At 39.8% G+C, this 27,185-nt stretch overlaps 1 protein-coding gene across 3 annotated transcripts in view; it reads left to right on the forward strand.

Annotated features, from left to right (window-relative positions):
• Positions 1–27,185, forward strand: part of LOC137273685 (choline transporter-like protein 4) — a 58,112-nt gene that overhangs the window by 23,107 nt on the left and 7,820 nt on the right. Inside the window, exons 1-21 of one of the 3 annotated variants that reach the window (XM_067806483.1) lie at positions 205–956; positions 6,886–6,934; positions 7,697–7,770; positions 8,455–8,533; positions 9,014–9,101; positions 9,891–10,001; positions 10,117–10,177; positions 10,668–10,815; positions 11,686–11,736; positions 15,888–15,971; positions 16,574–16,686; positions 16,981–17,097; positions 18,112–18,211; positions 18,654–18,746; positions 20,372–20,504; positions 23,577–23,632; positions 24,023–24,199; positions 24,756–24,884; positions 25,413–25,482; positions 26,227–26,300; positions 26,657–26,727. In XM_067806483.1, coding sequence (XP_067662584.1) covers positions 920–956; positions 6,886–6,934; positions 7,697–7,770; positions 8,455–8,533; positions 9,014–9,101; positions 9,891–10,001; positions 10,117–10,177; positions 10,668–10,815; positions 11,686–11,736; positions 15,888–15,971; positions 16,574–16,686; positions 16,981–17,097; positions 18,112–18,211; positions 18,654–18,746; positions 20,372–20,504; positions 23,577–23,632; positions 24,023–24,199; positions 24,756–24,884; positions 25,413–25,482; positions 26,227–26,300; positions 26,657–26,727 — 1,915 coding nt within the window. In that variant the 5' untranslated portion in view covers positions 205–919. Of the gene's footprint in view, positions 1–204; positions 957–6,885; positions 6,935–7,696; positions 7,771–8,454; positions 8,534–9,013; positions 9,102–9,890; positions 10,002–10,116; positions 10,178–10,667; positions 10,816–11,685; positions 11,737–15,887; positions 15,972–16,573; positions 16,687–16,980; positions 17,098–18,111; positions 18,212–18,653; positions 18,747–20,371; positions 20,505–23,576; positions 23,633–24,022; positions 24,200–24,755; positions 24,885–25,412; positions 25,483–26,226; positions 26,301–26,656; positions 26,728–27,185 lie in introns of those variants that run through there. The other 2 variants (XM_067806482.1, XM_067806484.1) reach the window with 2 other exon arrangements.

Here is a 27,185-nt window from a genome sequence, read left to right on the forward strand (position 1 = left end):
CCCTGCCGTTTCATAACTGGAATTTTGGAACAGTAGCGTAAAATCACACTCACTCACACAATCTGTTAGATAATGTACAATAGTTACAGCACAACAGTCACAGAATAACAGTTCAGTATCCAGGCTGAACAGAACTATTTGTCCATTTATCCTCATATGTGGACACAGTGACCTACAATCAAGGCATCCTCCACTCTACTCAGGATCAGTAATTATCAACGCGGACCAAAACATATTTAATGATCTATACGTACATACAAGTTTTAACATAACATACTCGAATATTTTGCTGTCTATATGCACATGAATCGATTGAGACCGGCAGACGACACGTTCAGTGGGAACAGCTGTGGGATATAGTTATTATTCCTTCCAATCAATGGCATCATGGACGATTCTAACGCACTGCTTAGGGTGCAATGTATATATTTTTCAAGTCATCTTCATAAAGGGAGCGACCTTAGATTTATTTGTCTTTAGAAGACAGTGTTGAAAACAGCTTCGTTCTTCAGTGGTCCTCTTGGAACCGTCGTGTGAGGATCGTTTAGAATGTGTGGTGATAGTTGAACAGTCGACATCAGTGTTTGCCAGGCTGTGTTACACATTTTGAGACTTGGTTGATGCAACGACGAGCAGACGTTTGTTGTTTGGGCAGACGACATTTGAAATCAAAACTTTTTACGGAGAAAATCTTCATTTATGCTGTGAAGAGTTTTTCATCGAACATCGTTTAGCAAATACCCTTCAGTGCTTATGAATTGAAATGGAGAGAGCAGACGACACGCTTATTTTGTAGAGCAAGATTTTGGCGGGAAAATTGCTGCAGGTGATAAGCATTATCTTTGCGAAGTGATAACCAGTGTTCTGATGACTGCACGTGACTGTCGACTTTAACAACGAATGTTACTGATTGATAGCCATGACGTCGGAGACATCTTTGTTGACAGTTGACGAAGGTAAGACACACTGACTCGCCATTTTGTCGAAGGCTTTGCCTCAACGTATGCTTTCCGAAACAGTCTACACCCTATGCAATGTGTGATTCAGGGTACAGCGTTGAAAAACTCCATGGATATGTATACCATATTGCCACCATTTGAAAAGTATTGTCGCCTCACTTGTTGCGTGTGCATGAATCACAGCGAGATCAGTTTACGTGTGGACCACTTGACACATTCCTAACAACACAGAGGTCTGATTAGGTTCATTGATTGTATCAGTATTCCATTAAGTGCAACTGAGTATTGTCTTTTCCGTACCGGTGGTGGGGTAGCCTAGTGGTTCAAGCGTTCGCTCGTCACGCCGAAGACCAAGGTTCGACGAATTTCAACATGTCCTCGCTCTCGTACAACTGCCCTGCGTAATTGTGAGCGTTACCTTTTCAAGTGAACGTTTGTCATCGTTCATGTTGCATGTTACATCTGTCTTCACGCCCAAGACCCGGGTTCGATTCCCACCACATGGGAACCATGTTAGAATCGCATTTTTTTCTCTCTCTCCGTGATGTTCCTGGAATATTCCTGTAAGTGACGTAAAACTAAACACACCCACTCTTCATATTCAAACTGAAATTGCTGAAATGATTCGTCACCGTTAAAATTATTTATTACGGGCGATTTTACCTAGTATCGATTTGTAAGAAGTTTAATCAAATACATAATTGGAAAATTCAGATTATTTCTGGCTTAAGTTTGGCTTGTGGCAGAGTAAATATGCGCTCACTATGCGACCGAATGAGACAGTAAAACTGTAGAATTATGTATATGTTCACTAAAAACTATTAGAATTTTAACATATCTCAGTATATCCCAAACAATTATGTGGTGTCCACCGCCATGATGTTGCTGGAACATTGCTAAAAGTGGCATTTAAACCATGTTCACGGACCCACTAAGCATCACAAACGTGACGACGAAATATGCTACTTTGATACCCCGTTAATCCGGACGTCTGGATAAACAAATTCCAATACGAATACACCACAAAACACTTACAGGAGATTGTAGCTACGGGTCGACAGTACAACTGTGGAGGCCACGGTGCTGTGGATGGAACAAGTTTAATGTGTCCACTTGTGACACCCGTTGCCTGAGTTCAAATCCATTTCGACCATATATGAAGATGGAGAGAGAGAGAGAGAGAGAGGGGGGAGGGGGAAGCCGGTTGGGTTGGGGGTGATGGGAGGGGGGAAGAAAGCGCGTACAATTTCTTATTTGTCCTATCGTGCCGCCCTCCAAAAATAACTTACTGTATTCTACAATTTTATTTTAAAAAAACATTCAATCAAATTACGTGGACAGAAATACAACCGAGTGTTGGCTAAGCACTAAATAGTTTTTCTTTCAAATTGTAACCAAAGACAAAGACAGTATCGATAAATTACATATTTTCAACTGAAAGTCAAACATATGATTAAACTACTTGAGACGTACATGGTTTCGGTCCGCTCCTCAGGTCAGCCTGTGGGAACAACACAAATACGGTAAGGTATAATCTGTCACTGAAATCATAAGGGCATTTATAAAGTTTTAACTATGTGAAATGACTATGTTTTAAACCGAATTGCTTAATATCCTGTAGTTGTTTATAGGTAGGGTGTGTTTAATGTGAACTATTTTAACCTTTGTTTATTTTCTGTTATGGTCACATTGCTCGTGAAGATTCGCGTTAGAATTGTCTTCAGTAACCCGTGCTTGTCGTAAGAGGCTACTAACGGGATCGGGTGGGCAGGCTCGTTGACACATGTCATTGTATTCCTGTTATGAAGTTCGATAGTCATGCTGCTGAATACTGGATTGTCTGGTGCAAACTCGATTATTTAAAAACCGCCCCACAGCAAGATATTGAGTGCACAACAATAAATAAACATAAAGTATTTACATAAATTTTGCATCTAATTTGTCCAAAACCGACGGCATTATCGGTTTAAGCTGTGACTACTCGAAGGTGTTGTTGCATGTGTTACTGTGAACAGGCCGCCATGGAATTACAGCATATTCAGTAACAATGGCGGCCACTGTCCCAGTACAATCGCCCAGTGACCCAAATAACGCCACCTCCCCTGCATTACAGGTGAGACAGACAACGTCACCCGCGATTTATTACCTTCAGGATTCGTTGGACAAATGCTCTCAACAGCAATTAAAGCACCTGGCGAACATATTTGTGAAGACTTTCATGTTTAACATCAAAGTAGCCTATCACTTTTCGATCGACCAGGTGATTGTATTCTACTTGCACTGGGTGCCGGCTGTCGACTATGACAGCATAACAGTTGGTGTACAGCCAGTTCCTTGCAATCCTTAAAATCACTCCAAACATAGGTCGATGATATTTATCGAATGTATTTCTTGCTCTCATTGATACAATTACTTGGAAACAACCATCAGGAAATATCATGACGCTAAGATTTTCTGTTGTTTAAAAGATGTAGTTGTTGTTAATAATTTTAAAAAAATATTTTTAATAGTATTTGTTTCTCTCCATGATGATAAAGATATGTGACGCAGCTTAACGGGCTTGGCAACATTCTTGGGTAATATATAACCAAAAAGAGAGTGATACAAATGTATCAACCTGCCATACCACGTGTGAGATCCGGGGTAGAATTCATCTTCAGTAACCCAATCGGCATGCTTAAGAGGCGATTAACGGGATTGGGTGGTCAGGCTCGGTGCCTTGGTAGACACGTCATCGTATCCCAGTTACGTAGATTGATGCTCATGCTGTTGGTCACTGTTATATGTAGACAGACTGTAAAACCTGCTTCTTCCATTTGCGCGCAGGATTGTGACCGTCCAGAAGTACTTTACAAAAGAAAGTGCAAAGATTCCAGTCAGACATTGAATTTCCTCCAGACTAGATTATTGCAATGGGCTACTTGTAGGTCGTGACAGGGTTCAGCTTAAATGACTGCAGAAAGTACAGACCATGGCTACCCGTATCATTTCGTTACACTCAAAATCATGTGACCTTACTCTAGTCCCCAAACCACTTCATTGGCTCCCCACTGAATCACGCATCAACTTTCAAGTTCTCTGCACAGATGGTTCCACAACCAACTCCTCAATGTCAGAACCAGCTCCTACTTACTGTACCAACTTTCTGATTTTCCTCGTTCGGGAGACGATGGTTGTTTCATGCAGTCCCAAGACTGTGGAATTCGTGAAGGATTACGAGTCTCTGTCAGCTTTCAAATAACAAGTGAAGACTTATCTTTTCTCCTCAGTATATATCTGACTTTGACCCTCTTTCTCCTGCGCTTTGTGCACTGTTGTGTGGATTAGCGCATGATAAATAATCATTATTATTGTTATTATTACTTGGTGTCAGAACAATCGTACAGCACACGCACTTACATGCTGTGATATTCAGTACCAGTTCCGGACTGCTCCAGCTCCACCGCGTTCGGCACCATCCTAACAACATCACAGCTCTCTTGACGTTGCACGTGAACTTCACACATTGAACTTGGACCTTCGACTGCAAAATTCATTCCTAGAGCGGATCCGCGACACTGGGTTTGAACCCCAGATTTGCCTGATTGTATTCTAAACATTTAAAAACAATAATCATTATTTCCCCAAGTCGTACACGTCTATCAGCTGATCACTTTGTCACACCCAGGAGAGGTAGGGTAGTCTGGTGTTCGATTTCCTACATGGGTTAAAATCTGAAGCCCATTTCTAGTGTCTCATTGCTGGTGACATTGCTGGAATTTTGCTAAAAGCGGCGTAAAACTAAATTCACTCAGTCGTCACAACTACCTTTACCTGACACGATTTGTTCTAAACCAAAGTAACAAGAAACAGAAGAAATGTTTCACAGCACAGCATATGAAGAACAAATCAGTTTGTGGTAAACAGCATCGTCGGCAATTCGGAAGTATAATTAATTCCGTATATTCATTGCATGAATTGGTTACAGTAACTTGACACACGGAACTACTGGTAGGTGACAGATTACAAGGAGCTGACGCTGTCACTGGTGCGAGCCTCAATCGGCTGGTAACATGTTGCACGCCAGGCCTGGCAGCAGGAAAAACATTAACCTTAGAACTCGTAGATCTCACACTGAATGAGAGTAACGATTAGCCCATGAAACAGTATACTTTTAAAACACATACCTATTGATACTGAAAACAAGCCAAGTGCGATGGGAGATACTGGCCTGAATTTGAGGCAAATCTAGACTTGCTTTCCAAGCAGGTATCATTTGTGAGTGAATGAGTGAATTCCCTGGATACAGATAATTTTATAGTAACCATAGTATAGGTGGAATAGTCACTGAGTTTGAGGAAATCTAGACCTTGCTTCATTTAGGGCTTTAGCACGGCAGGACAGTTAGGATAATAATGTGTCTCAGGGACTGTGAGACAGACTACTTTAGCAATATTTCATCAATATCATTGACGGGGCACACAAAACATAAGCTTACCATATTGTACCCAACTTGGGAATGGAACCAGGGTCTCCGGGGAGACCATCGAACACTTAAACCATATGGCTATCCCATCTCAAAGAGGACAGGATAGACGAGAGAGTACAGGGACACTGAGACAGACTCTCCAAACCGCTTGTGTTTTAACGTTCAAAAGAGTGTTGCAGTTTTAAATATGTCCTCAGTGGCCATGTATTCCTGATCTGTTACATCACAGCCGGTGATTAACATCATGAGCAATTATTTACACCCTCGCAGTATGACCTTCAATAAGCCATTCGGACATCCGATCCACATTCCTGGTGAATGAATTTAGTTTAACGTCGCTTTCAGCAACAACAACAGCAACAGTTCAGCAATAAAACGGTAGGGAACACCACGAAAGGTCTTCAGTTGTGATTTCAGTTGTGGTAAAAGTGTTCATCGTCCTATATATGATTGACCGTGCTTAAAATGAACATTGCACCAATAGTATGTACGTATCGCAACAGAATCGATAATGTGCAACCCCCACAATATGGAATCTTTTCTTCCCAAATCCTCGCATCAATGAAAAAAAAAAGTTTTGATTAAGTTTAATTTTACGCACACATTGTATTATGTGTCTTTATATAACAATATATGATTTATGTATCAATATATGATTTATGTAATAATATATGGTTTATGTAACACTATGTATCTGCAAGACACGATGAGTAAATATGTTTAACAATATATTTGTTTTTCTTGTGTACAAACGAACTTTGCCATGCCGAAAAACAAAGCAAATACATGGTGTAAGAGTTGGCGATAACTTCCGACTACCGTTTAACAGTCTCTTCTTCTGCAATCTCTGAAGACTGAAGACAATCTCTGAATATCTGAATTTATGCTAACACAGAAGGGACGATGTTTGGCTTACTGCAAACGCCTTTATTCAAGTATTTTAAAACCATTGACAGCAATCCTGTCTGTATAACACAGGAATCCAAAACTGTATGATTTCACTCAGCAATATTCCAGCTATATGGCGGAGTCTGGACCTGACAATCCAGTGATCACACAATGAGTGTCGATCTGGAATACGATCTGGGATCGTTTTGGGACATATAGTGACATGTGTGAACCAAGTCAGCGAGTCTGACCACCCGATCCCGTTAGTCGCCTCTTACGACAAGTATGGGCTGCTGAAGATCAATTCTAAAAATTACCATGCTTTTCGTCATAACTAAAAAAGTCATATGCCGTATTAATCGCAAGAAATCTCGACTTGAAACAGAATGGTTCCGACCGTTGATTGATGAACCATCAGATACTGGTGACTTGGGTGTGTTCACCACAAAGGTTTGGTTACACTGATTCCAAATGCTCTTCCTTCAGAAAACAATTCTATATATGCATTTGTCAACGTTAATCGCATTTATTACAAAACAGAAATATTTATGCGTTGTATTTTTTCTTCAGGGAAACCATTGGTTTACGACCCCACTTTCAAAGGACCAATCAAAAAGAGGTAGGAATTTTCAATATTTTTTCAAAAAGTGTTACGCAATACACCTTTCAAATTTTATTATATTGTTTGTATTGGAGCTACAAGACCCAAAGTGCATATATGCATATATATCTGTGCTCCAGTGTAATCCCTCAGGTTGCGCGGAAATCCATTTTGTGACAGACTGTGTGGATAATAAAAACAACATATCTCTTATGTTTATCGTTCATGTTATGTAACGAGACAGACAAGGACATATATTATTAACTACACAGTGTTTGGGAAAGGGTTACGGGACTGTAAGACCCTTGTAAATTTCGTATTTCCTCAGGCGCAAAACGCTTCGCCATGAATTTTTCCTGAACGGTCACAAAGGGAGATCACTCGGAATGGCTTGGTTTAAGATGAAAATGATTGAATGTGAGGCTTTATTAAACGACCTGTGAAAGAAAAAAAACGATTGATTTTGGAGGCTTTTATTGACATAAACAAATAAGAAATTATGGCAACAATTTCATTGCTCTTTAAATAAAGATGATTGTATACGCCAAACCTAAATTTTGAAGCGTCCAGCCGTTTGGTGGCCACATTCCATCTAAGGTCAAGGTCATTTCTACAACCAATGTAGAATGCGCATAGTTTCGTATGCTTTGGCTGTTTACCAATCAGAATTCGACAAATTTATCATAAGGTAATTTTAAAATATTTCACTGCAATATCTGCTACGGGCGAATAATAATATATCATATGTTATAACGTATATAATATATACTATGTCCTCAGATCATGTACGGATGTCATCTGCTGTATCCTGTTCCTGGCGTTCGTGGCGGGACAGGTCGTTGTTGGTTTTTATGGTGAGTCACTCATAACACACACTCACACACCTCGCAAACATTTATTATCACCATCATCATCACCATCATCACAACTCCATTCTCCGCTCTTACACCTCGGAGATTTCACCAGTCAAAAATATCCGTGTTCCTCGGTACTCTGGTGTTCTTTCATTGAAGTGTAGTAAACCCTACGCAGAGCTCCATGTGAAGAAGGGCCAATTACGTTAAAGCGTTCGCTGTCCATGGCGGGACCAGGTTCGAATCCTCACATGGATACAATGTGCGAGACAGATTTGTGGAGTCCACGGCCGTGATATTGGGATGGTGCTAAATCTGGGTAAAATCATATTCACTCACTCAGTACAGCACCGCAAAAGCAGAGGATGAGCAAGCCTACCGTAAATAAAATACCAAATTGTGGAATATAAATTTTATGCACTTTAAGTAAATATAGCCGCACAAATGACAAGACATAGCCCCCATAAAGTGTCCGTCATAATGGTAAGAACAGGTACATTCAATGGACCAACGCGGTAAACCACCTGAAAGGCACAACAAACCAGACCACTCCTAACTTTTGGGAGATTCGAAATTTGAACAGTCCCCTACACAAGTTGTGCAGCTACGACGGCTAAAGCTGAGCAACAAGTCACTGAACTGATCACAGCGTCACAGTAACATGACTCCTGCTTCCCCCAACAGCCTATGCCTATGGAGACCCCACCCTCCTGCTTTACCCCCAGGATTCTCAGGGTAACCTGTGCGGCCTTGGTACAATGCGGTGAGTGCAAATTTTTACATGTATGTAATTGTCATTCTAGCATTATTTCTCACGCGGACTATTAGATCCTGGCATGGGTAAGGGAAACAACTCTGTTTTTCCCATTTCGGCTGCAGAAAGAACTCAGGTAAGGACTGTGTATGCAATGGCACCGTTATTTATATTGAGAGAGCATGAAAGAGCACGAAAGAACAAATTTGGGATGGGCACCAGCCAGATAATGACGCTGAAATCGTGCATAAACATATACCCAGCACTGAACAACGCTGATTTAGAAGCATCTATGAGGAAATGCACTTCAATATTCATCAGCCTAATTTTTGTTTTCTTACTAAAACTTCGGTATATTAACTTGTTTCTGCAGAGAAATATTCTAGTCTCAGAAATGCCATTTGTAGTTTTTATTCTTGAAATGCATCGATTCCAGTGTATTGAAAACCCCATGAAATCAGCCGATAACATACCGCTCCATGGTTACAGGGGGAGAAACAACTTGTTCTTTTTCGACCTGACGGAGTGCGGACGGATGGGGCCAGGTGTGTTCATCAACGGTTGCCCCACCCCTCAGGTAGAGTGATACCTTCAATGAAACCAGTGGGTTAATTGGTCTGTGGTTTGACGCCGCACTCGGCAGTATTGCAGGTGTATGGCGGACGTCTGTACATGATCAAGTCTGGACCAGACAATCTAGTGATCAACACCATCAACATCCATCTACGCAATTGGTATATGATTACATTTGTCAACCAAGTCAGCGAGCCTGACCACCAGATTCCATTAATCGCCTCTTACGACAAGGATGCACGGGCTACTGAAGACCAATGCTAACCTAGATCTCAAACCAGTGGGTATAGTGATCAGGTTAGGTCAATGTGCATGCTTAAAAAGCAGCAAAATAACGATGGGTTAACGATATTTGCTTAACCGTGTCGTCATGTGTGGATTTGTGTTCGTGCCATCGATCATTTTTAAACTAAGATATGTACAGGATGGATTACTCTGAAACCATTCTGAACTTGTAGTAATATCAGTATGGAAATGCAACCATACGTTTGCATAAATTATCCATTCGCATAATAAAATATTGTCCGATTCAGTGATATTCTCCAGTATAAGTAAATATGACCCTATGTGGCTGATAAAATCACTAGCAACGTTAAATGTTAAATCACCCATTACGCCGAGAGGGATGGAGGCGTAGTTAAGTGGTTAAAACGTTCCCTCGTCACGCCAAAGACCCAGGTTCGATTCCCCACATGGGTACAATGTGTGAAGCCCATTTCTGGTGACTCAATCAGTCAATGCCACGGGTGTCCCGAAGATGTCTTGGTTTAAAAGGTTCTACTGTACTCTCCAGGTGTGTGTGTCCAGCTGCCCAACCGTCAACTACGTAGCCGCCACAGACTTTCTCAAAACCGGAAATGCCGCTACAGAGTTGATCTGCGTTGACGGAGCCGACAAGACGCAGGTAAGAAATAGTCCTGCTTGTGAGAACAGTCCGGCCATTAATTGTACGTTTTAACGAACTTGATACATAATCTCCAGTAAACAATTTACCTTTCATTTTTACCTTCTCCTTGCAGACGGTGCATACCTTAGTATTTTCAAAAGCTTGTGCCCCGTTCTACCTCAAAAGTACCCCAGGTAAGATATATGGCGTATTTCACTACGGAATTCCAGGGGTGATGGGTTAGCTTACACTTAAGACCCGGGAGATACCAATGCTACGAGAAAAGGTGCGTGATCTTAGGCTTATGAGAGCTTTGTGAAACGGGATCCGGGTCCCTTTCCCCACATGGGTACAGTTTATGAAGTCCATTTCAGAGTTATGATGAAAGAACTCAAACTCTGACGTGGCAAGACCCGTTGATATGCGGCTTAAAACTGATCTTCAATAAGCCATGCTTGTCTAACTAGCGACTAAAGTGAGGTCAGACTCGCTGACTTGGTTCACTTGTCATCATATCCAAACTGCGTAGATCAGTGCTCATGCTGTTGCAATGTATTGTCTGGTCCAGATCCAAATACTTACAGACCGCCGCCATATAGCTGGAATATTGCTGAGTGCGGCCTAAAACTAAACTCACTCAGAAATTAACGGATGCCTAATGGACATCTTAATATATCCTTGCAGTTGTAAACAGATGTCTGCCAGATATAAGTCAGTTCATCAGTTTGGGTAACACCGTTGCTGAGGTGACGACCTCCGCCGGTAGCAACATCCCCATCACAGACGGCAGCAACAATACGGTAACAGGGGAGGCCCTCAAGTTGGCAGAGGAGTAAGTAAATTAGAGTTAACCCCACTTACATTTGCCCACCACGCAGGAAGACCTTTCATCGGCTTGATAACAATCGTTTAAACACTGTATTTTCAGCGCATCAGCGTAAATGCCACATTAACTTACACTGTAGCTGCATTTTACACATTTGCTAATCTATGGATTTACAATTTAACTGTTGGGTTAAAATTATATTATCAGATGTCAGGTTGAATTGAGAAGCTAGTAATCACCAAAGAAATTATTTCCACACAAAACTGAAGTGTCTATTATGAGACGACCAAACCGCCGGAAAAACGAATATCAAGCAGTTGGAACAACGACGACCAAACTCTTGGGAATCGACGGCAACGCTTTTAGAAGAAACACAGCTATGTTCTCGAAGAAAGGTGGACAGAACCTTCCTCGATGTATTTCTAAGTGTTTGGTGGTCTCATTTGGACCTGAGAAAGTGTGGGAACTCCATATATGTCGAGTTTGGGTGGTCTTTTCTAAAAATCCACAACGCCTTGTTCTGTACTATATAATATACTGCGGGGAGAAAATAAGGGATCGCATTAAAGCACAAGTGTCCTTCTATTTGCTTCCATGGTTTCTTCTCAAGCTCTGTAATGCACAATTTGTGAAGAAACCTGGAAACCTATGAAAGCACAAGCGTTCCTTTATTTTCGTCCCCGGTTTCTTCCCAAACAGTGTATGCATAACTTGTGAAGAAATCTTGAAACAAATATAGGAACACTTGTGCTTTCCTATGATCCTTTATTGTTTTCCCTCAGTATATGTTAGCAGCGGCTCTGATTAGGAATGTCCAAAAGCCGAGGACCTGACGATACCATCTTGGTAGATATGTTATCATTATCTGAATTTCAGTCTTCAGCAAGGCTTCAATATAACGCCGAGCGACGTTGAGAGCAGTGTCAGGTTATAATGCCCCGATTGATAGTGTTATACAGCACAGCCCGATCATACCCATCGCTTAGTGAAGCTCCTACCATCAAATACTGAAAGCATTGCAAAATAAATACAAAATCATTCTTTTCTCTATATTTGTAGTATTTTAGATTACGTCTCTTATATTGATTCAAAGGTATCTGTCAAAGAACTGTTTTAAACGAAAACAAAAATTCTCTGGTAACCATGGAAACGTGTAGACAAGGAGAGGTAACCTTTCTTAAAAGGTCTTGAAAATATAATTGAAACCGTTTTAATGCATGTAGTCTTAAAAGGGTCTTTGCCAAAGACTTTACTGATGGCGACCTTAAAATAGAGATTTTTGTGACCCTTCCAGGACATAAACAGTTTATAAATCTGTTTAACTGAACCTGAGAACAAGGTGACATGGTGATGACGTCAGACATAGTGTATTGGTGTGGTCGCGCGTGCTGCATGACCTGTAACGAACTGACCTGCACGACACGGAAATGGGTTGATGATGTAGATGTGATTCATCCTTTCTAGGAGCGGAAAATGGCCTCTCTTCTTACACAAGACCGATGGTCTCATTTTCTAGAAAACTGTCACTGAAGTTTCATTCTTTAGATAGATCGAGGTCTCTCTTTCTGAACAACTGAATGTTTTTTCGGTGGGGGTGACCCATTTCACGAAGCATGGCTCTACATTTCCTCGCATACAACTGCACCTGGCGTATGAGCAATGAATGTGTATTGGTGTAAGAAACCCGATACTATGTAATCCTCGCTGTTGCATACACCTGGTATAATTTCCTAGAACTCTCGACATCTTGTTGCGTCCATGTGTAGGTCCCAATGTTTCTCATTCTGATCGGAAATGTTTAAATGAAGATCGGGAGGTTCGAATCCGGTGATTGAGTGTCCGGAAACTAATGATTATTGTTTGAGTCGATTGTTGATTGTTAGTTAAGTCACTTGTTTGCCTGGGGACGGTGGGGCACCTTGTGGGTGAAAGGGTTTCCTCGTCTCGCAGAGGATCCAGAGTCAAATCCATATTTAGATACAGTATGTGAAGCCCGTTTCTGATGTCCCTCGCCCTGATATTGCTGGAATATTGCTAAATGCGGCGTAAAACCATAATCACTATCATATTCACCCAGTATTTCATATAGCCAAATGGTCATCATTCCAAAGTTCAAAATAGGATTTTTTTAACCAGACGTACGAGCCAGATAGTTACATACATCAATATACAGAAATGTCTTTTTTTTGTAACATCTTTTCCAAACCTGGAGCTGGCATGCGATAAATCCCAATCTATGAATATCGCATACCGTTACTCCGGCTATTGCACTTCAATATATATTCATAATAAAATTCTTTCAAATTGTTATATCTAGGCGTAGAATGTTTAAATGCATGTCAAGACTACCGCTTGCATCCTCTCTTGGTTGCAGTAATCAACTCTCTGCATGCTGTACGTAGCACTGACGAGCGAATACTAGTAATCTGATATCGGATATTGCCTGATGTTTGGAAAACTGTACCACTGGGATATCACTAACTGGTTGTAGTATTTTCTCATATGTCGGAGAATACTAAATTTATCGACATTAACTTTGTTAATAAGTGCTCTAGATGTCCTTGGTACTGAAAACCAGAACACTCATTACTTCCATGTATACTTGTTAAAAACACCGCTGTATTGTTACTATTATTGATTCATAGTCGTCGTGTTATTGATTCCACAGTGGACATTTCATTTACTGTTAGTTATATATGTGTTACAAAATAACCAATAGAAACTTTTTTTTATCAAACTCTGACTTGCAAATTAGAAACCTGATGTCCTAGGAACGTGTATTCATAAATTATGTCACACAATATGCACGTATGGTGACACCCATTATTGGAAAGTTACTGAAATTGAAATAGAGATATTTAATAATATTCGACCGCGACATTGCACAAATGCTTTGGTTAAGCAAGGACAATTAACTTGACAGAGAACTTTGGGAACCTGTGTCCGTTGCGGGGAATACGACACAAACGGCTGAGCTCGTTTCGTGAAACTATCCCTTTGGGGAGATTACGAGCCAGCGGTAACAAATAATGGCACATCAAAATAGTTTATTAGATAAAGGGAAGAACTAACGAAACGTGTATTTTTGTTTAACAAACATATTCACGACACATGTCTTTGGGGGTGGGGGGTGGGGGGCATTGCAGTGTACAGGCTGCGTTCCAAAATAAACAAAAAAACGGCTGTGGCTTGGAATCTATCTGTGTAAGAACAAAAGGAACATTCAAAACTGAATACATTAATTCAGCAGCTAGGCTTATTATGAACGTGATCCGCTTTACCCAAAGTACGCTTTCATGATTATTCACATGGCTGATGGTCAGGCATGTTTTCCTAACACATTTGTTCACGTGGTGGAATGAGTACTCACAGGTGTTACCAGATTCCACTGATGGCCCCTGGAACAGTTAGATGTTATGGTCTTATGATCCGCACTACAAGGTTAAGGATATCAAGTTCACAATCAATACGTATATGAAGTATATACTACGAACGTCCTTATTGTATTATATTCTTGTTTCAACTCATTCTATTTTATGAATTCAAATATTCCAATTTTACACTATCGGGTTACACGTGGTGAAGGAGCATGCTTGCACATGAATCGATATGATGTTTCATGAAAACTATTTTTTCATATGTGCTCTTGTTTTATTATGTCGTAAAGAAGCAACTTGTTGGGTGGATATGTATATGCGATGTCGTATTTTCTTGATGCTAAGGGGACCTTGGGGTAGCCAAGTAGTTAAAGCGTTCTCTCGTCACGCTGCAGTTCCGGGTTCTGCTACCCATATTGGTACAATAAGCACATTTCTGGTGTCCTCAGTCATGATATTACTGGAAAGGTGCTGAAAGCGCCGTAAAACTAAACACATCCACTCACACTTATTATTATTATTATTATTATTATTATTATTATTATTATTATTATTATTATTATTATTATTATTATTATTATTATTATTATGATGTAAGTTAGTTCAAAGTTGCCCGCACTCGGTGTAATACTATTTGTTCGCTAGGATATTTGGATTAAAGTGATGGTTGTGATAGTTAGTGAAAGTTATCAATGTGAGGTATTTTATTATTTCATTTGGTATAGGGATTAAAAGAAGAATAAGAAGAAATATTAAATATGGAAAATGAATGGTATATTGTTATAATACAAGGCATTGAAAACTGCAACTATACGCTATAGAAGCCATTTAATCATGGAACAGATACCATGGTATTTCTGTAACTGAAAACAAATTGGCAGCAAAATCAATGAAATGGTGTTACAATGAATTAACTTTTAAGATAATAAATGCCAGTGAATGAATTCATGAGAATAATATTGTTTCAACTAAACAATAATCGACAGCGCCGTGAAGTCAGTAAGACCAAGCATTCGATACGTTTCAATAAGTGTTAATGTTTCCCGAAACTGTTTTAATAAATATGAATACCATTGATCATTGTTTCACGGTGTATGACTTTCGTCCACACAACATTCATAGATCATCGTCTACATTTTATGGCACTGTATGCTTTAAAAAACACAGATATATGAATTTCTGATAAAAATGAAAATATATGTCATTTCGACTGTCAGTCACCTCTTTATGTTTACCGAACAATATTATGTAATTAGTTTGAATCGTCTGAGAAATATTTATTCAATCTGAATTCATAATTTCATAAAAAAGGTAAAAGTAGTTAAAGCGTCTGTTCGTTTATTTATTTATTTATTTATTTATTTATTTATTTATTTATTTATTTATTTATTTATTTATTTATTTATTTATTTATTTATTTATAAAAGCATAGATAACCATCTCTCATAATAGCGTGTATGAAACCATTTCCAGTGTTCCTTGCTTTGATGTTGTTACAATAATGCTAACAGCGGCGAAAGAAACAAGCTCTCTCACTTACACAAAATATCTGGCAACTCTCTCATCTCTGTTGCCGTACTTAAACAAAACAATCCATGCAATCGACAGTTATGCCTAAATATCAGGTCACATTTCTTTATATGTTTCAAACCCATACAATGGGCGAATGCTCTTAATAACGAATATCACCTTCTCTTACAGGGTACTCCAGGCATTTCTCAAAGCCAAGGAATATGGGGAGAAAATTATCTCGGATATTGTGGAGACCTGGTACTTGATTCTCGTGTAAGTGCCGATAGACTGAGCCGTTATAGGAGAAGACAATTGTGGTTAAAGACTTCACTCGTCACACTGGCTCGACTCCTCACTGGATACTATTTGCGAAGCCCATTTCTTGTGTCCCACGCCGTGATATTGCGGGAATATTGCTAAAGGCGGCGTAAAACTAAACTCACTTGACGCTGTCAGGTTCGAATGCGATCGTGTATCCAAGTCCACCTTGATTTTTCCAACTGTTTTATAACTGTAAATGAATCAAACACATTCGTCACAGTTGTGAGCACATCAACGTTTGTCAACTTTGTCATTGCTTACACTTACCGTAATATTCTAAAAAGTCGATTTAATTGTGAGAAAACTGACGATGACTTTCTCAGTGATATATACTGTCATCTCTTGCCGCAATCGTTAACAAAGAGCGTGCATCATACGTGTTGGCCTCTGGTGCTATGAGAAATCAGTTACAGTAGCATTAAAATAGCTCAAGCAATTTTTAATTGTGAGAGTGCGTTACGTTGGTTTTCTCAGTGATATATGATGTCATCGCTTACCATAGTATTCTAAAAATTCGATAAGTTTTTAATTATGGGAGCGCATTATACTTGCAGGTGCCTGGTTCTGGCGATGATTGTCTCCCTTATATACATCGTCATCATGAGGTGGATAGCCGGCTTCATGGTGTTCTTCAGCCTCGTCGCCTTCGCTGGTATCTTCGGCGGAGGTCAGAATATATACTTGTAATTTTTATTAGTTTAATTTTATCTAAGTCGGTGTTCAGAAACATGCTGTTACGTTTTGTTTAACTTACAAAATCAGTGGTCTCCACATTCCTAGGATACTTTCGTACCAGTGGGTCGAGGGCTGGCCCGGTGGTTAAAGCATTATGTCGTTCGATTCCGCAGGTACGATGTGTCAAACTTATTTCTGCTATGCCCCATCGTGATTATCAAATGCTGCTAAAATCGGCGTAAAACCACACTCACTCTCTAGCCCCGTTTCTCTATGTTACACCCAGGTTCTGGCTACTGTTTCTACGAATGGTACCACTCTCGAGGCACTCAAGAATCCTACACCATCTACATGGGAGGTTTGACCTTAACCTTTCAGAAGGAAAAGCTATTTCTCGGATGCGGTAAGTGATACAACCTCTGTTGTAAATACGAGCCCGACGCCATATTGAATAGCCGATTTACGCTCACGTGATTACTCGCTAAAGGGTTTCCCTCTGGTCACAGACAACTCTTGTTGACAAATGATCAAACGGAACTGTTGGGGAAGGTGATATGTTGTTTATTTCTATTTTTTTAATACATACACACGCATTACTTTGTCTTGTCCAACGTGTGATTGCAAACGTTTGTTGCGACGTGAAACATGTTTAGATAATCCAACGGCTCTGATTCTTCAGTATCAGTTAGGTTAGGTTGCTTTGTCAAATCGTGTGTGCGATATTGGAAAGAAGGTATTGACGACTTGCATCAGTTTGGAATTTTATACCTTAATTCATCAATCTTATTAGATCTTACATTGCAAATTTTGATTAGGTTTAGGCTAGCAGTGGTAGATTGATAAGTAAACAGAGTAGTGCGATCGCTGACTTTGTGCGAATAGTCACGGATAGTGCCACCAAAAGTACAAGTAACTGTACTTCATTGTGGAAGTGGAATCCCACATGTAACATGCAGTAGAATCTGTCTAAACCGACACTCTTTGGGATTGAAGAATACTCCCGTTTAGACAGTGTGCAGTATTGAAGAGCTTATCATAAATGTACAAGCCACGGATGGGCCTAAGATTTTATGCCAGTGTTGAGAGTTTGCCGGATGGGACAGATGCCGGTTTTGACAGCTTCCACTGTACGTTGATACCAAGTGGACTCGTTGTAATATAACAGCGGTAATGTTTAAAATAATCACTTAACACCAAGATTGTTTATGGACGATGTTTTCATTCATGAAGGTGTAGGTGTGATGGTAGTTGGTGGGTAAAATAGTTCTAACGTGCGTTCGTCACGTGTTCGATTCCCCACATGGGTACAATATGTGAAGCCCATTTCTTGTTTGTGCCGTGAGCAACGTAAACCTAAACTCACTGACTCACTCCACCACGGACTGTTCTGATGTAATTACATCCATGGTGCTTGCAGGCATAACAGCGGGGATCATCTTCCTCATCGTCGTTCTCATTCTGCTTTTCCTCATTTCCCGGATCCGTATCGCCATCGCCCTCATCAAGGAGGGAAGCAGGTATGTCATGAAGTAGTATATACTAGTTGCCGAGGGCGACGTTTTTTGACGCCATTATGTCCACGCGGGTATTTCATGACAGTTGGTTGGTAACTTTGAACCAGACAATCCAGTGATTAATATCATGAGCACACATCTACGTAGTTGGGGAACGATGACATGTGTCATCAAGTTAGTCGTCTCTTACGACAAGCATGGATTACTGAAGACTAGTTCTAACGGGGACCTTTGGATGGATTGTGTCGAAGGACTTGACAGTCCGCTGATTCAGTTGTTATCCGATGGCGCATATCTTGTTCATGTTGTCAATCACTGGATTGTCTGGTCCAATCTCGATCATTTACAGACCAAAGTCACACAGCTAGAATATTGCTTATTGTAACATTAAACAAGAATTATCACATAGGCAACGTGTGTACTTATACTTGGGCTTTGATTTCAGGGCTGTTGGGAACATGATGTTCACGCTTGTCTGGCCCATCTTCCCCTTCCTAATGCAGCTCGTCGTCGTGGGGGTTCAACTGGCCATTGCTGTGTATCCTTGTTACTATGACAACCACAATAGCCACGCCCTTTCGAAATCCGTCATTTCATCACTAGCAATCATCTTGGTTAAAACTAAATATTATTTCACAGATGTATGCTGACGTTATTTGTCCTGTTGTCGAGGTTTCAAGATTATCAAGTGTTTGTAATATGACGGCGTGACAATTTGAATAATGTATGACACATGGTTAGTAATGGTTTGACAAAATATTGAATTCTGTATGACTGAACTATCTTCAATAGTGACAGCTGTTACGATATTGAATTTACAGTCAGCATGTATTTTGTTTAACTTGCCCAATGTTATATTTTTTGCAGCGCCCTTCTCAAACAATCCAATTTAATATTTACCAATAACACGTATCAATGCTCGACCACTTGTTTCTCTTTTCGTACCTGATAACCCAAGAAGTACAGTCCTTAAAATTTAGTACAAGTATATGCATGATCCTATCATTCCGTTGTGAAAACTCACAATTCTCAAAATACCAAACTAATCCAGCAAAGGAGATCTCGAACAAATAAACGGATTAAAATTTTTAATTTAGTGTCCGGAATAGCTATCCAAGATCTATAAACTTGACTCTTCCCTGTAACATTACTATGCCAATACAATGTCCACTATGGAAGTATGTACACTGGTACCAAAGTGGGGAAAACAAAACAGGTCTAACATATGCGTGTTACAATGCAGAGGTTTAGATGACACACACAACTAGTGACATTCATGATGATATAAAGCCCCCATTGATTTTGCATTCAGTAACGAACTTATTAAAAGTCTACTTTTCTCAAAATTTCCTGACCCTGTCGAAACATGCCATGGCGTGATAAAAAAGTTCTCTAATCCTTGCACGGCCTGGGTTGATTGTTCTTTAGGAAAGGAAGGAAGAGCTTTATTCGGTATTTATGGCCACATGACCAAGAGTACAATTAAATGAGCATAATATAGCACATGGACAGGTGAACAAGTTTATACGGGTAGACATAGTTTCAGGTAAATTGCAACTTTTTTTTAGTAGTTTTACGTTCTTTGTTGCAAGTAACTGAGTAAACTTTGATCTGGTTGGGGATATAATATAAAAATCAGGAATGTACATAGAACGTTGTTGTGAGTAAAATGGACATACGAGCAAGAAATGATACTAATCTTGTATTAAATCTACATTTATTAAAACGTTTCCGAAATAAAACAAACAAAGAAACAAACAAACAACAAAAGAAGAAACTGTTTACGCCGTACCTTACTCATTTAAAGTCTATCACCAAGAAATGTAAATGTAAATTAATAAAATTTCAGAAAATTACATAATTCGTTAAAGACATTCAAATTTCTTTTACCTTTCCGCCCGTTTGTTTTCTTTTGGTTGAGGCTCGGGATGAAAACTGCATACGGATGGCGTTAGTATACATAGTATAAACCTTAATGAGAAACTCATACGATCGGCGTTAGTATACATAGTATAAACCTTAATGAGAAACGCATACGATCGGCGTTAGTATAAACCTCAATGAGAAATACATGCGAATAACGTTAGTATATAAAGTATAAACCTTGATAAGAAACATACGGAAGGCGATAGTATATAAAGTATAAACCTTAACCAGCTCAAGGTATCTGGCGTCCATTGGTCGGAACCAGCAACTTGGCCAGAACAACATCACGTATGCTAACGGGACTGTGAACGAGGATCTAGTCAAGGAGACCACTAAAAACCTGTTCCAGCAGATACCATGTGACACTGATGTAAGTATCGGGAGGTTTGCACTTTTCTTCTGATCTTGACCGTGTCTTTTTAATGAGATGTATTTGATAACAGCTGAATGGTTATCCTAATGGCGACAACTTCGAGTCATAGCTGTGTTTGACTGATGCAAAAATACGCTGTAAATCGTGAAACTGATGTTCTAAAACATATTTTCTTCATTATCTTGCCCTTTCCTCATGCACAGCGTTTTCTGAATACAACCGCTACTTATTCACTTGCGTTAACTTTTTAAGTTTCAATTTTGGAGACACTATTGAAGAAGAATTAGAAATAAAAAAACCAAGAACCGCAACAGCTACGTCAAGGAAAATGAGATGGAATACTGGTAGGATCTAAAGCCAAATGTACAGATGAAGGGGAATGTATCAGTAAATATGTCTGTAACTGAGAGACATGAAATTATTTAAGTGAAAATAGGAAGGAAATAGAAACAGCTAATGGTAAGAACTGAATGCTCGTGGTGAAATCATTCAGAGAGAACCTTGTTAAGGATATAGACCTCAATAATCTACTTAGTGATCAAGACAAAAATAACAATAGTCCACGTTCAGGCGCAACATTTGTGAATTCTATAATTTGGGAGGGGGAGGGGGGGGGGGGGAGGAGGTTGAGTTTCTACTGAGATCTTTAAACTACAATCTCGAAATAATAATTGGCCATTTGTTTAGATTTCAGAAACGAGGAATAATATCATGTGTCCCAAAAGGAAATAAACCAAGACGGTTCTTTAATAATATCCCCGGTGTCCAGTCCCCCTGCTGTACTCACCATACAAACTTTTATCCTCAGTCATTGCACATAAGTTAAAAACTCAATATCGTAAATGAACATCAAAGACGATCTATGTCTGATAGTTATATGGGAGACAATATTCATATGATTTCTGACATTCCTCTACATACAGAATTCAAGCAAACTCAACCAGGTATGCGGCTACTTGTACATCTTGAAAAGGCTTTCGATTCAGTATCCTTGTCTTGTGAAAACTCCCAGTTGTGAGACACATTAATTAATGGTTCACTGCACAAGTGGGAACAGCCCAGTTGCTGATGAGTACCCACAGAAGGCATAGTTTATTCATGAGTTAATTAACACAAAAGATAGTGTTCCTTGAAGAGCATTTATTGTTTTCAATAAAGAATATCGATAGATACAGAGATAATTAAATAGGTTATCAAAGACATGGAGCGACCAGGTCGACATGAGCACATGTTGAAGGCTTGTCACATAATGCTGATCGAAAAGAGCTGTCAAAGGTTAATAAAATACATTTATATAGATTATGGTTAAATAATAATAGCAGTCAGATTTTATGATTTACGGTGACTTAGGTAGATACTAAATGTAGAACTTCACACCACAGGTTGCCCATTGAGACAGGGCGTTGTTACGGAATTGAAAGATGTAACAGATATACATCATCTGTCTGTGATGAACTCCACATCATATTATACTGTCCTGTTCTAAATGCCTCCAGACATCAGTTTCTTTACCAATAACTTGAAAGTTACAAAACTGATCAAAACTTGACTTTGTTCAATGTTTTGATATGTATCAATATGTTGTATGTTCTCTGTGTCACTTATGTGGATTTTTTAGAATAAAATGTATGTTTTGTTCAAAAGATTCAGTTGCACAGCTAAATCCTAAATAACTGGGGTTAATCAGATTAATTAGTTACCTACTCCACTGTCTCACAACTGGGAGTTCTTACAAATGGGAACAGACCTTTTCAAACCTTGCCACTTTTTTATAATTTGGTGATGGCATTTTTAAATGGCTCTCTAAACTTTATGAAGATATAAAGTCAAGTCTGGCTTTAAATAGTAAAAAATGTCTTCATGGATTGCCATCCTCGGTGGCTATAGACAGGGAGACCTTGTCATGTTTACTTACTATGTGCCGGAATATTTTCAGCCCTTATTGAAAATATCAATGTATAATGTTGAATAATATGGAATGCCTGATTGTTCAATAAGCAGACTCAAATATATTTGAAAGGGTCATTGACATGTAACACATGTGATGTTTGGCAGTACATCTGGGATTCAAACCGACACCACAACCCACACCTAATCGCCAGCACACAATGTCAGCCACTCAGTCAACGTGGGTTAAGTATAAGAGATGATACTGAGATAATACTATTATCTGACAGAAGACGTAATGTAATAAGGCTATGCTTAATGATTATGAAAGAAAGTGGTCCATTTGTAGAAAACTTCAAAATTACTGAAATATGATTTAATAACTTATTGGGTATGTATATATTGGTATGACGGTGTGAAAATATGGACTGTTTTCTTGTTTAATTTTTCATTTAATTATTTATTTAATTAGTTAGTTGTCTTCTTATTTGTATCTCCTTTTTTTTATCTAGTACCCTTTTTCCCATGTCTTATACAACGCCCATGCATCGTGTATTTCTCATGTAACTATGAAAATAAAAAAAAATAATGCTACAACCCCTCACCCCCCCCCCCCCCCACCCCCTAGAAGTTGTACGTTTAAATACCCTTTTAAGCTCTTCTATGAACGATATCCAGCTTGGATTGTCCATTCTTATCGCCCTGTCATGATGTGGCTGACTAGAAGTGCTGCAACGTGATACTCAGTTATTTCCCACTGTACACACAACTTATGACATAGCATATAATATTAACAGAATGTAATGATCTATAGCAGGTCCTTGACTTCATTTGGTTACAGGCACTGCGGGGTAGCCTTGTTGTTAAAGTTCCACTGTTTGATTCTCAACATGGGTACGATGGTGTCCCCCGCTGTCATTAAGCTGCAATATTGGTAGAAACGTTGATATTATATGTTTTGGTTGGTCATCGCACAACATGCCCACCTGGGCATCAAAGTGGTAAACCGGGTTCGATTCCCCACACTGGTACAATGTATGAAAGCCATTTCTGGCCATGGTGTCCCCAGCCGTAATATTGATGGAATATTGCTAATTGCTAAACTCACTCAACAAAGTGGTAGACTAGTTGATTCCCCACATGGCTACAGTGTATGAACTGACGTGAATTTTCATGTTTCAGACGAATGACACGACCCTTGGGAACGTGTGTGGTTACTTGAAGTATGGCCGTGGAGAGTAAGTCAGTCAGGCATTTATTCACATTGTCAGCCACTCGCATTCTTAATCATTCAAAATAGGTGACGGGAACATTTAATAGTCCAGTGGCTAAATGTCTGCTCGTCACGGAGAAAACACCGGGTAGATTCCCTTCATGATACGATGTGTGGAGCCCTAATTTGGTACCTTGGTGAGATTAAATGTGTTGAAAGCGGTGTAAAGCATTACTCAGAGATATAGTATGTTAGGTATCCTTGTGGTTAAGACATTCACTCGTTACAGGTTCGATTCTCCATACAGCCATAAAATCCTAACCTCTCTGTGTCGTGATCTTTTACTTTAATATTCTTGAAAGCAGCGTTAATCAACATTCACATATGATAATAAAAAGCACATGTCATATTTCAGTTTCACCATCTACCTCCAAATCTACAACATCTTCATGCTGTTCTGGATGGTCAACTTCGCGGTAGCCCTTGGTCAGATGACCCTGGCCGGAGCGTTCGCCTCGTACTACTGGGCGTGGGACAAGAGCAAGGACATCCCGACCTTCCCCTTGGCCAGCTCTTTCTGGCGTTGTTTCAGGTAAGTGCAGGAGGATCTACAGGAGTGAATGAACAGCACAAAAACAAATAATTAATCATAAAAGAAGTTCCTTGTTAAATACGTATCCGGATGTACGAATGGTGTTTTAGACGCCCCGGTGATGAAGCCCTTGAGACCCGGGTTAGAATTGATCTTCACTAACCCCTGCTTGTCGGAATAAGGGACTAACCGGATCGGACTGACAGGCTAGCTGATTTGACAGATGTCATCGTATGTCGATAGACTTGATTGTATATAAATCCTTGAAGGACTTGTCTCAAGCTGCCCATACGTTTCTAAAACTAGGACACCCGTCAAGATCCTGGCTAGAATTTGTCTTCACCAAACCACGGTTGTCATAAGAATCGAGTGGATACGCTCACTGATGCCTCAAATCGCATTCCAGTTGCGTAGATCAATTCCAATCACTTCAATCACTGGATTGTCTCGTCCAGAGCCGATCATTTTCAATGGAACTGTGCTGTTTGTGGCACAAGAAAAGTAAAATCCTATAACGTTGATGTACGGTATTGTTTATGACCATGTCGACTTCCAGGTACCATCTGGGCACCCTGGCGTTTGGCTCCCTGATCATCGCGATCGTCCAGATGATCCGGGTGTTCCTGGAGTATTTGGACCATAAGCTGAAGGGCAGTGAGAACCCTGTGGCCAAATTCTTCCTTAAGTAAGTTTCACGCGTCTGACACCTCATGAAAACACTCTCTGTTGTCTACTGATATCTGAAAGTGACGTAATCATACTGTCTGTTTCCTGCATATACTAGTACTCATGGAAACAAGGGAACACATGAAAGTGCGGGTTTTCCTTTATTCTTTTCCAGGTGTCTTCACTAGGTATGTATTGCACCGTGGGTGAATTGTGGAAATAAATAAAGGGAAACTTGTACTGTCATATGTTTCTTTATTCGTTTCCATGAGTATATATCTGACAATGACCACTTCAATATCTGAAAAGGACCACTTCAGTATCTGATAATGACCACTTCAGTATCTGATAATAACCATTTCAATATCTGATAGTGACGTTATGAGTTATGCTGTCTTCTGTCTGCAGATATCTGGCACCTCTTCAGTAATGGTGTGTGTTCTGTAAGGAAATACTGAGTACTTGGGTCTGTTTTCTTCAGATGTTTTTCAGTTACTGATAAATACATTCTTATGTTCACTGATTAATACTGTCTGTTTGCCTACAGATGTCTGAAGTGCTGCTTCTGGTGTCTGGAGAAGTTCATCAAATTCATCAACAAGAATGCCTACATCATCGTAAGACTTTGTGATACATTATCAGTCGTTTATCTGCTGAAACGTGTGTCTGACGTAGTGTATGCGCCTTTGACGAGGGGGATTAAGACAAATGCTTTCGTTTGTCTTTGTATGACATATATAAATGAATATGATCAAGCGCATCTTGTATTTGTCGATTTACGAAAACTCAAACACAGCTGTGTCAAAGTTGAAGGAACCTAAGCAAATATTTCGCGATGTCAGATGTTCGACACAAACGAATATGATTGGGTTACATTAGAAGTACACAAGGACAACCTATGACTCCGAGACAACCGTGACTTCGACACAGACGTGTTCGATTGGTTTTAGATTTCAACCGAATTGACGAAATGAAATACATGTGTACAGTTTGGGTAGGGTTGGTAGTGGGTATCATGTAAAATGTATTACATTAAGGGTATGAGTAAGTGAGTGAGTAGTTATACGCCGTTTTTAAGCAATATTCCAGAAATATCACGGCGGGGGACACCAGAAATGGGCTTCACACATGGGGCGCATGTGGGGAATCGAACCCGGGTCTTCGGCGTGACGAGTGAACCCTTTACCCACTAGGCTACACCACAGCCCCCAAGGGAATCATGCTCAGAAAGAACACCAGCTTGGGGTACAGCAGGGATCAGGTTTAGGTGAACGAGAATTCGCTTACAGAAGAAGTACACATGTCATGTGAACTGTAATAGGATGTACAGACATACCATGTTTACGTTCAACCTGTTTCAGACCGCCATCTACGGTAAGAATTTCTGCATGGCAGCGAAAGACGCGTTTTTCCTCATCCTCCGAAACGTCGTCAGGTAAGTGATTAATTGCTCTAACCCAGGTGAATGCGTGATTTACTGCAGTAAAAACCAACTTAGACAGAAATGGGCTTTCACGTGTTCGTGTGCCACATGTTCGTGTGCCACATGTTCGTGTGCCATATGTTCGTGTGCCACATGTTCGTGTGCCACATGTTCGTGTGCCACGTGTTCGTGTACCACAACCTCATGACTGCCCTCATCATGATTTCCGTGCTGTACCATACTCATGGGTGACGACCCACTGTGACTTTTCCTCAGAAAATGTGTTTTAGTAGTTGACGTAGAAGTTCAGAAAACCTTTCTGTTTGTTAGTGCCACGTGTCCTAACTGAAAATTGTTCTTACTTTCAGGGTTGTCGTTATAGACAAGGTGACGGATTTTCTGCTTCTTATCGGGAAACTGGTTGTCGTGGGGCTTGTGGGTGAGTACAAACAAAGTAGAAATACCTTAAGGCCATTCTTGTGTTTATGTGTTTCTCATCTCCAATCTCAACGCGGAAAAAGCATGGGTGAAAGAATGTAGAACAATTATAGATGAACACTGTTTAACTTATTGTGTAACATGTTTTTTAATGTAAGAGTTAAAACATATTTCTATTTATAAGAATGAAGATTTTATGGATATCAACTTCTTTATCAGAGAACACAACGTTTCGGAGTTAATGCTTACTCCTTCATCAGGTGATTGAGAAAGGGATACAGAGGTGTATTTATATGTACAGGTAAAACAATAACAAAGTAACAAGTGGAATGAGTTAACGAAAGCTAGTATAAACAAGCACTGATAGGAAGCCGATAGTTAAGATAACAATGATGGAAGCCAACGGTAATGCATTACAGTTGATTGGATATGTTTACATAACATGATTGGGGGTAAGGA

The sequence above is a fragment of the Haliotis asinina genome, chromosome 2 (genome assembly GCF_037392515.1).
Source record: "Haliotis asinina isolate JCU_RB_2024 chromosome 2, JCU_Hal_asi_v2, whole genome shotgun sequence".
NCBI lineage: Eukaryota > Metazoa > Mollusca > Gastropoda > Lepetellida > Haliotidae > Haliotis > Haliotis asinina.